This window comes from Pundamilia nyererei, unplaced genomic scaffold, assembly GCF_000239375.1.
Source record: "Pundamilia nyererei isolate P.nyererei 1_Seehausen unplaced genomic scaffold, PunNye1.0 scaffold00446, whole genome shotgun sequence".
Lineage (NCBI taxonomy): Eukaryota > Metazoa > Chordata > Actinopteri > Cichliformes > Cichlidae > Pundamilia > Pundamilia nyererei.
Genome location: NW_005187847.1, coordinates 90,373 through 101,207, shown reverse-complemented (window position 1 = coordinate 101,207; position 10,835 = coordinate 90,373). Strand labels below are relative to the sequence as shown.

General features: G+C 42.5%; 1 protein-coding gene across 1 annotated transcript; it reads right to left on the bottom strand.

Moving 5' to 3' along the window:
* Positions 1–287: 287 nt before the first annotated feature.
* LOC102214589 (C-1-tetrahydrofolate synthase, cytoplasmic) lies at positions 288–8,759 on the bottom strand. The gene is made up of 12 exons (XM_005753638.1): positions 8,704–8,759; positions 7,633–7,735; positions 7,467–7,551; positions 6,727–6,786; positions 4,920–4,973; positions 4,695–4,831; positions 4,476–4,576; positions 3,850–3,986; positions 3,589–3,700; positions 3,206–3,333; positions 1,063–1,127; positions 288–864 (listed from the first exon to the last, which is right to left on the bottom strand). Exons 2-11 carry the CDS (start codon positions 7,731–7,733, stop codon positions 1,080–1,082), a joined length of 963 nt encoding a protein of 320 aa, XP_005753695.1. The 5' UTR covers positions 7,734–7,735; positions 8,704–8,759; the 3' UTR covers positions 288–864; positions 1,063–1,079.
* Positions 8,760–10,835: the final 2,076 nt, after the last annotated feature.

The window sequence follows — 10,835 nt, the reverse complement described above, 5'->3', positions numbered from 1 at the left end:
GGACAGCCTTCGTCGCCTGGCTGTGACGTAATTGGCCTTCAAATGCGGCCTCCGAAGGATGCAGCCTACGTTTTGGGACACAGCTTGAGTCTCTGCTCTCAGCTCTGAGTCAAGCAGGGAGTTTATTTTGAAGATTTTGGTTATATCCGTCAGATTTGGGGACAGATGACAAACATTTTAGTGCGCATTGTTTCTCGCAGTCATCCATGTTTTATATGCGGCCAGATGTTTTTGTTCTTCAGGTTTGTGTCTCTAATAAAAATAACAGAATGTATAAATGAGTTTGAATACTTAACTTTATTGAACACTTCATTTAGACAGAGTACAATTAGAAGTAAATTTTCTAATTGTACATCCTTGCATCCTTACATATGAACATCCTTGCATTCAAGGATGTTCATATGAAGCTCAATTGAGTCAAAGTTGCAGCTTTTCACAATAAAAGCCCCACGGAGTTCTTATCCATCACTTCTTTTAAACTGAAAGTACAGAAACTGTTACTGTCAGAGATTTTTTTATACAAGAAGGTAAAAGATTTTTACTATTTAAAAATCAAAGTAACAAAAGAATGAAAATAAATAAATGCTGGGCATGTACTTACACCTGGTTTAATACTGCAGGAAAGCGCAGCATCCACAGCCTCATCGAGCTCAGTGCGTCTGAACTCTGAGGTCCTGCTGGAGTCACAGTCAAACTTTGACAGACGTCAGAAATCTCTCAGATCAGGAAATAAATTACAGAAAAAAATTAAGACAAAAGAAAAAATACGGACGAGTTCAGCCTCTGAAACAAGAAGTGTTTCTGGTTTCATTCTGACGATGTCATCTCTGTGTATGAGCTGTTCACCTGTCCACAGCTGTCTGCCTACAGGGATACAAACAAAGTGAAGAAACTGTCAGTTATAAGAACCCAAACAAAAATACATTTAATCATTTATACATGTGCAGTTTTTTTGGTTGCAGAGTGTCCTTCAGTGACAAAAACTGATCATGACAATAAATTAGTTCTGATGAATTTAGAGGAAACCCTGGTTGGAATTTGAAAGTTTGAGCCGAGTTTTACCCGTCAGTGTCGATGTTTCATCTCCTCAACTTCAGGAGGAAGCGCTGAGCACTCTGCACCGTATTCTGAAACAAAGAAAAACCACAATAGGAACCGATTAACCGTCAGACCTGCCAACACTCCCAATCTTCCGATTTTAAGACCACCCCCATTTTCACCCCATTTCCCCATTTTCGAAACTCCTCAGATTTGTGTGTTTGTTTCCCAAGTTGCTGCTTACATTTTCAACTGAACTAGATCAGCCGATATGCAGACAATTTTCTTTTGTACCTATTAAATCTTAGACCATCAGGCTCCATGTTTTCTACTGTTTTCACTTTGTTCTGCACATATAGCATACAGTCAGGTCCATATATATTTGGCCACTGACACAAAAAAGAGTTTTTTTTTGCCTGTTTACTGAAACATATTCCAATTATAGTTATATGACGAACATGGACATAATGTGGATACCCTCAGCTTTCATTTGAGCGTATCCACATTCAAATTGGATGATGGGTTTAGGAGTATCAGCTCCTCAACATGTGCCAACTTGTTTTTAAAATAAAAAGTAATTGGACAGTTGACTAAAAGGCTATTTCATGGGAAGGTGTGGGCAACTCCTTCATGTCATTATCAATTAAGCAGATAAAAGACCTGGAGTTTATTTGAGGTGCGGTGCTTGCATTTGGAAGATTTTTCTTGAGCAGAAAACATGCAGTCAAAGGACCTCTCCATACACGTGAAACAAGCCATCTTTAAATTGTGAAAACAGAATAAAAACATTAGAGAATACAATATTAGGAGTGGCAAAATCTACAGTTTTGGTACATGCCGAGAAAGAAAAAAAAGCACTGGTGAACAATGCAAAAAGACCTGGACATCCACGGAAGGCAACAGTGGTGGATGATTACAGAATCATTGAAGAGAAACCCCTTCACAACAGCCAACCACGTGAATAACACTCTCCAGGAGGTAAAAGTACGGATATCCAAGTCTACCATAAAGAGAAGACTGCATGAAAGTAAATACAGAGAGTTCAGTGCAGGATGCAAGCGACTTGTAAGCCTCATGAATAGAAAGATTAAACTGGACTTTGCTGAAAAACATCTAAAAAAGCCAGCACAGTTCAGGAAAAACATTCTTTGGACAGATGAGTTTAAGAAAAAGGTGGGGAGACAGTGCCGAACAGCTCATGATCCAAAGCATACTACATCATGCACACATTTTGCACAATTTCCTCCTGTAAAAGTCATATTTGTATATATTGGACCTATTTCTTATATTTTGTTCTAAAATATTGTATTATTTAATTTAGTTCAGCCTGTTACTGTTATTGTCTTGAAGTGGCTGCAACCAACATAATTTCCTTAGGGATGATTAAACTATTCTGATTCTGATTAAAACACAATGGAGGCAGTGTGATGGCTGCCAGTGGCACTGGGACACTAGTGTTTATTGATGATATGACACAGGACTGAAGCAGCTAAATGATTTCTGAGGTGTTCAGAGACAAACTGTCTGCTCAAATCCAGCTAAATGAAGTCCAGTTGATTGGACAGTGTTTCATAATACAGATGGACAATAACCCAAAAATACAGTCAAAATCCAGGAGTTTATTAAAGCAAAGTGGAAAATTCATGAATTACCAAGTCAGTTAGCTGATCTTAACCCAACCGAGCATTTCACTTCATGATGTCCATGACTTCAGGTTGTCAGTGCCAGCAATAAGTTTTCAACCAAGTTAGAAATGAATATTTTATTTTCACTTATTTAATTTGTCAGATTACGTCTGAGCCCCTGAAATGAAGGAATTGTGTTAAAAAATATTTATCGCCTTTTTATGCAATCTTTTTGTTCAACCCAACTTAAAGCTGAAAGTCTACACTTCAACTGGATCTGACTTGTTTCCTTTAAAATTAATTGTGGTAATGTACAGAACCACAAAAGCTGTGTCTGATTGGATGAAAGAGCTCTTATGAGGAGATCATTTAACTTGTTTTAAGTTTTTGTCATTCATGTATCTAAAATGATTTGATTTCATTTGAATTTGATAAAAAATAAAAGTATGTAATGCTCAAAAGTAAAAGAGTAAAATCTGATGAGACTGAAAAGTAAAACAAAAATAAAAACATAAATAAATAAAATAAAATAAAATAAATACCTCCATGAGCATGGCCACCGTCATTGGCCCCACCCCTCCTGGAACAGGTGTGATGTATCCTGCTCTCTGACTGGCGGAGGAGTAGTGAACGTCTCCAACCACTCGCTTACCGCTGGGCCTTGTCTCATCTGTAGCAGGGGTCAAAGGTCACAGAGTGAATCATTTTAAAGAATTACAGTTTTAAAGCTCAGAGCTAAACTTGGTCATTGGTTTATATTTTCCACTGCAGATCATTTTAGGATTGATTCACTCGCAGGATTGTTTCCACCCAGCTGGGGTTCCTGTGGAAACAATCCTGCTTCTGATTGGTTAAAAGAAGAGAAAAAAAAAACAAGCTGCTGGCTGGAAAAAGGAAGTCAATAAGCGCAAGGGGATGCTGATACCGGGGACATGGTTAATTCCACAGTCAATGACCACGGCACCCTCCTTCACCCACTCTCCTCTCACCATCTCTGCTCTGCCGGCCCCCACCACTAGGATATCAGCCCGGCCCACCTGCAGACGCAAGAAGTGTTTGAATGATGGAGGCAATCTGTTCTGTTTGATTTTAAAGGTGATTTTGTTTGAATTTTAACTTTTTAATTTTGCTTTTTAGGTTTGCTTTTATTCATTTCATGATTTATTTCGTATCTGCATGTTGTTACCTGCTCAGGTAGGTCAGGTGTCTTTGAGTGGCAGGTGGTCACAGTGGCATGGTTCCACAGCAGCAGGTCATGCATCGGAGCGCCAACGATTTTACTGCGACCAATAACCACCGCGTGCTTCCCCGCCACAAACACGCCTGCACAGGTACAGGAAGTCACACGCAAAGGTGTTTACTGGAACTGTCAGTGATGATGTTTGTATGTCTGATGAACAACAAACACATGATTTCAGATTTACAATCATGTGGTTACAATTATGTGTCTGCAGCAGGTCTTTACACCTAACCACCGTTTATCCCCAGGAGACGCATCCGCCACTTTCAACGAATGACATAATGTTCACAGTGTTCCCAATGTTCTGAATGTTCTCGGTGTTGCCAACAGTCCCAGCTTTCTGAATGTTCTCAGAATTCCCAATGTTCCCAGTGTTTCTAGTGTGCTGAATGTTCTCAGTGTTCCCAGTGTTCTGAATGTTCTCGGTGTTGCCAACAGTCCCAGTTTTCTGAATGTTCTCAGAATTCCCAATGTTCCCACTGTTCTAAATGTTCTCAGTGTTCCCAGCAGTCTGAATGTTCTCAGAAATCCCAATGTTCCCAATGTTCCCAGTGTTCCCAGCGTGCTGCTACCTGTCTGTCTGATGAGCTCCATGCAGGCGTTGGGGGTGCAGGGGATGAAGCAGTCATTCAGATCTCCTCGAGACAGTTTACCTGCATTAATGCAGCTCAGCCTGCACACGCACGCACACACACACACACACACACACACACACACACACACACACACACACACACAGTGTTAGTGATGAGTATTTGGTGATGAACACAGGAAGTGATGCGCTCACTGACCCATCTACGTCTTTTTGCGAGGACACAGTGTTGGTGACGAGCTCAGTGTCAATGCAGTTTGCGGAGTCCAGTGGCAGCTGCACGATCAGACCGTGTACGCACGCGTTCTCGTTCACAGACATGATGCTGTGCAGCACCTGCAGGGCGACAGAAAACAAGAACCAATCAGACCTTCGATCACGTCACGGAGAAAAGATGATGACGATGAAGATGATGCATGAAGACCTCGTCCTGCGTGGTTGTGTTCGGCAGCCGGATATGTTTGGCTTCAATTCCAACCTGCAGGAAACAAAGTGAAGCTGCATCAGCCCACTGTGTGTGTGTGTGTGTGTGCATGTGTGTGTACGGAAGGACCAGAGGTTATGGTTAGGTTGAGGCTGAGGTTTAAGCTGAGGGTTAAGGTTAGTGTTACGGCCCCTAGCCTTGGAAGAAGTGAGCCAGACTTCCTTCAAGCAAATTTGAGTGTGACAACACACTCAGACAATTGGCTGCCTGAGAACCTGTGGCTTGCACCTCCAGGGAAAGTCTATTGGACCAGCTGAGGGATGCTAGACCAATCAGTGACTGATTGGGCACACTTGCATCTTTAAAAGTAGGGATGGGTATCGTTTAGGTTTTATCCGATACCGGTGCCAAATCGGTACTTTTGAAACTGTGCCGGTGCTCAACCGGTGCTCAAACCGGTGCTTAAAGAATGGAGAACACAAAATTGGCCCAAAAACCTCTCATGTTCAGCTGTTTTTTGTAAAAAGATAACAATGTTAGCCTTTTCTGCGGCTATGGGGCATATATGGTATCACTCTTGGCTGGAAGCAGTACAATGGAAAAAACACAAACTTTGTCCAAAAACCTCTCATGTTTAACTGTTTTCCACTTTTTCTTTGGTCATTTTAGCCTTTTTAGCCAGGGTGAAGGGAGTATCTGCCATCAAACAAGAAGACAGCCGCATGTAGCTATGATGATGTTTGCTAGCTCACCTTACATGCATTAATGTAATAACGTGGTTAGCCTACTCAACGTAAATTAGCTACTCACGCAGAGAAGAACGGCTGCTGCCACCATCATCCGTCATCATTTCTGCTACACTGGCAGGGCTAGGGGCCAGGACTCTCCTCTTCGTGTTTTTGGGGGATGTTGCATAACAGGCAACCCACCGGCAGTAGATGTGCTCGGTGTGAGGTCTCGCGGCAAGCTATCAAATACGGCGCATTTCTGGGCTTTTAAAAAAAACGCTATGCGTCGCCAGGTGTTTCATCGGATTTGAGGTGTTACCTCCTTTGACAGTATTACAGTATCAGCTTAAAGCACTTGTTGCAGGCTGCTGAGTTTGCATCTTTTGCTATGAAGTACAGCCAGACTTTTGACCGCTTCGCCTTGGACATTTTTAATCTGTAGCTCTGCTCTAACAGAACGTACGTACCTGGCCCCGCCTACTATCCTCGGAAACGTAAAATGATTGGCTAGAATCTAAAGTGTATCACAGCTCAGGAAAAAAAAGCACCGAAATAAAGCACCGAAATGTGCGCTGCTTTTCGGTCTGGTTACTACCGTTTATGTCAGAACCGGTGCCATCATGGCACCGGACACCGGTACCCATCCCTATTTAAAAGGCTGAAGAACATTCATTCTGGGTCTGCTGTTTTCAACTGAGTGTGCAGTCTGCGTGCTTCTGTCTGGTAACCTTGTTTGTAAATCCCTGTCTCGACTGAGATTCTCTTGAGTAATGTTAGTTGTGCTACAGCCCATGGGGCTAATTTTGATTTCTACTGGTTGAAGCTTTAAGCGAGGAAGTTGTTTTTGCATCGGTTGTTTGTTTGTTTGTAGTAAATGCTGCTATTATTTTTCAGTTCTCTGAGTTTTTTGTAATAAAATATTTTCGACTCCGATCTTCCCCGTGAGAATCTCATTTATGTTACCTCCCTTAACCCCTAGCAGAGATGGTTCGTAACAGTTAGGGTAAGCAACTAAGGAAAATATTGTCAATTACATGTCTTCACTAAGATAGGAAAACGAGTGTGTGTATGTTGGTCACCTCAGCTGCAGCCTTCAGTTTGGTGCTGATGTACAGGTTAGAGTCATCTCTGTCTCCCACCTGTGACACACACATACAGTTAAAAATAGCCATCCTGCAGGATCCTGCATCCTTCTCATTCTCTGACATGTTTGTTTCCTCCTGGAGGATCCTGAGCTGCTCCCGACTTATTTGCGGCTTTTTATTTCTACATCATTCGTGTTTTTAATTTTACTGACAGAACTTCTTTGATGTTTGGTCGCTCGTTTTTGTCGGTTAAACTGCTCAGGTTAAACTGCTGTAAGATTTTGGAGGTTTGTCCCATTTTTCACAAACAGACTGAAAATGATGGCCACGCACTCAGCAGTCACAGGTGTTTCTAATGTTCTGTCATTTATATCATTGAGGTGCACACGTCACCTGGTCACTGCTCTGCCGTAAACAGAAACGAGATGGGAGGCAGTCACATGTTTGTGTGTTTGTGTGAGAGGACCAGGAGCTCCAGCCTGAGCTGGGAGTGGAGGTCAAAGTTCAGTTGACTGGTTTCATCTGGTCACAAACACTAAAACAAAGCTGCTTTTTGTTGACAGGTGACAACAGGTGTGCACAGGTAAACTGCAGAGAGCAGCCCCGGGTAAAGTCTAGTCTGAGTTATGATGGCGGAGCTCAGAGAACGACCTGATCAGGTCACTGTGAGGTTGTTAGAAAAAAATCGGTTTGAAGTATCGCTCCATCCAGAAGGGGGCGCTTCAGGCTCTCACCTGCAGGACCACCAGGCCCGGTCTGAACCCGGAGAACTGACTCGCCATCTTCTCCACCTCCTTCTTCAGTCTCTCCCTCACTATTCTGCACACACAGCCGCAGGGCTGGGGTCAAAGGTCAGACAGTTAACGGACTCAGAAGCCGTTCTGGTGGGTTGAGACTTACTTGGACGTTTTGTTCCCGGAGATGACAGTTGCTATGGAGTGCAGGCTTTGTTGGTAACCGGTGGCCCTGACACAGAGCGAGTGGGCGGCCAAGGACAACATGACTAAAAGAGAGAGCAAGAGAGAGAAAGAGCTTCAGCTGACTGAGGATAATCAATAAAATGGATGGAAAAATCTGGAAACATCTGGAAATGTGAGGGGTGATAGGCAAACCAAACTTTAGGGACTTTGATCAGCTGTGACTGCGATGCATAAAATTCACAAGTTCAGAAACATTCCTGAGAAAAAAGACCTGCAGACGTTTTTACAGTGTTTCATGTCTTTATCCTCTCTGAACGTTTATCCAGCTTAGAATGGATGTGACCCAACCGATACACACAAGCTCATGACATCAACATTAAACGTTCTCTTATTTCCTGTTAGGACGATAGCACTCAGAAAGGCCGACGACACAAAATAACCCAAGAGTGAAAAGAGCAAACTTAAAGTCAAACAAAATGCCAACCGGGGCCTCAGACGGACCCAAAGTAAGAGAAAGCTCTGATATCACGAGAGGCAGGAGCTCCAGGGCAGACAGGGTTAATAACTGCAGCCGTCTCCCACAAACTGTGAGCGTGTTTAACTGTTTCCCTTCATTGTAATCATCATCATCATCAGCACAAAGTAAACAGAGACTGAAAAAGCAGAGATACACAGAGTGACAGTCTCTGAATCTGTGATGGCTTCAAAATGAAGAACCTTTACTTTTTCTGAACTTTAATGAAGTATAAAAAGCTTCATTAAAGGTTTGGAGGGTTGTTTAAAGTTCACCGTCAGCACTCGCAGCTGCTTTTCTAACCTCACAGTGAAGCTCACATGTTAATGATTACAGCCGCTCTGCAGAGAAGAATTGAACCGAGACTTGTGCAGCTTCACACAAACACACACTCCTCTGCAGCGCTGCCACGTTCACCTCCAGCAGCTTGAAGTTTTCCAAGATTCCCGAAACTTCAGGAAACTCTATGCGACTTCAAGAAAGCTGCTGAAAGCTGCACAAGCACAAAGAGAAGCTGAAAGAGCAGCAGCTTCATACCTGAGAGGCAGAGCAGAGGCAGTGACAAAAAGCTGCAGCAGATGTTTCCGTCTCTGTGGAGCTTCTGTCAAAGTAAGGAAGCCCAGCAGTGACAAAAATACTATGTGAGGAGGGAGAGAGGCAGCCACAGTGTCTGACAGGAGTTAATTATTGACTGAACGGGTATCGCTTATTGATCGATCAGACTGAGCTGGGTATGTGGACAGCTGCACACTTCTCCTTATCTCACCTCGGTCTACAGAAGCTATGCTCATGTAGGTCTTTACTTACCTGCGCTGAGTTACCTGTACATCTGTCCACATGCTCAGAGTGCACACTAGCTCAACTTGACTTTATGAGCAGGAGTCCACTGATCGTGTGGTGTGTGGGTCACAGTCAGGAGCAAAGACCAAATCTCACATGTTGTAAAGTCTTTGTGCTTTTAAACACAAATAAAAAGTCATCTGATCATTGTTCCATTTCCTGAGCTGAGTATAACATGAGATTAACTAAAAGGTAACAGAGCTTTTATTTTGGTATAGTCCTATGACAAAAAGGAAATAGTTATACAAGTCAATGAATTTGAGTAATCAGAAAAAATAAAAGAAATACAATCTCTCCTTCCTGTCCACACTGGGACCACAGTGACTGTTAACTTTATTCATGTTATTTTATTTACTATAAGTATTTGATCATAGAAACATTCATGCTGTCCGTACACTTACAGCTGTGGTTTAACAGTTCACTTCCAATATTTTAACACAACTACACGATTCACATGTATTACTAAAATATAATAACAGTGGTAATGATAATAGAAACTTTTTTGTTCCAGCTCCACAGATGCGAGCTGTATTTGTTCCTCTGTTACAAAACCCTAAAATAAAAACATTTCAGTCACTCAGAATTTCTGACACTATCATGAAGGTAACCTGAGCCTATGTGAGTGTGTTTGTGTGAGAATGTGTCTGTGTATGTATGAGGAATTACTGCTTAGAACTGAATCAAACCAGCCAGGAGAACCAGATTGATACTGGGATGGTGGACCAAAGGTCAAACCACAGGAACCAGGAGGGACAGCCCACGCTGCTCTCAGCCAATTACATGGCAACCTGTCAGGGAGGAGGAGGGACTTGGTTTTACTTACATGGAGCCACTCTGCCGCATTTTCCGGCATTATTCTGATGCTGGGCTGCTCAGAGGACATGGTGCTGCGGTGCTTCCTGGGAAATGTAGTATAAAAAGAAAAGTGAAGAAAGGCTCACAGAGCTGAGAGACCTCACCTGCAGATTCTGCTTTCAGGGCCAAAGATCAAATCCAAAACACAACCCATCAAAAAAACCTTAATATACACTGGCATCAGTGTTTCCGTTGAGCTGTCAGAGCCGGACCTTTAAATTTATCTGCACCAAAACACAAAAAGACACAAGAGGACACAACACACCGGATGAATTTATCAGTTTTAAAAGTCGTGAAATTGACAATAAGTTGCAAAGATTACAAATCTCCATGACAACAAACAACAGCCTGAGCTTCACACCATCACATGATGTCAGCAGGCCTGGATTGAGGAAATATGCCAGGTGGATCACTACGACCAGTCAAAAAAAAAGATGTGCAGCAGCTTGAATGATGGATTCAGGGTCACCTGATTCAGCAGTAACTATATGCTTTAGCAAAAAGGAAAGTGTGAAGCCTAATCTTAAAAGTAGAGATAGTGTCTGTCTCCAGAATCCAAACTGGAAGCTGGTTCCACAGAAGAGGGACCTGAAACTGAAGTTGTTTCTGAAAGTGCTGTAGTAAAGTTAAAAAGGATATAATTGATCCATTGTTATCTTCTGCCCACACGGAGCAGCTGCCTGAGATACTCTCTGCAGAAGTCGATTATCTTGTTAATAATTTTACTTCTTCACTGTGAACGACTCTGGATGCTGTAGCTGCTGTGAAAAATAAATCTACATGCAAACTGAGGTTATTGTACTCAGCCCTGAAAATCTTAAAAATATGGTATCTAAGCAGACTCTTACTCTGGATGGCATTACCTTGGCCTGCAGTAACACTGTGAGGAACCTCGGAGTCTTCTTTGACCAGGATATGTTTTTCAATGCACATATTAAACAAAATGTAGGACTGCTTTCTTCCATTTGTGGATT

Bases quoted from the DNA above. Each gene is read 5' to 3' on its own strand.
- LOC102214589 (XM_005753638.1), bottom strand. From the start codon at position 7,733: ATGTTGTCCTTGGCCGCCCACTCGCTCTGTGTCAGGGCCACCGGTTAC. The intron at 6,787-7,466 runs GTGAGAGCCTGA...TGTGTGTCACAG, and splicing joins CGGGCCTGGTGGTCCTGCAG to GTGGGAGACAGAGATGACTC. The intron at 3,334-3,588 runs GTATCAGCATCC...CCCCTGCTACAG, and splicing joins TGGAATTAACCATGTCCCCG to ATGAGACAAGGCCCAGCGGT.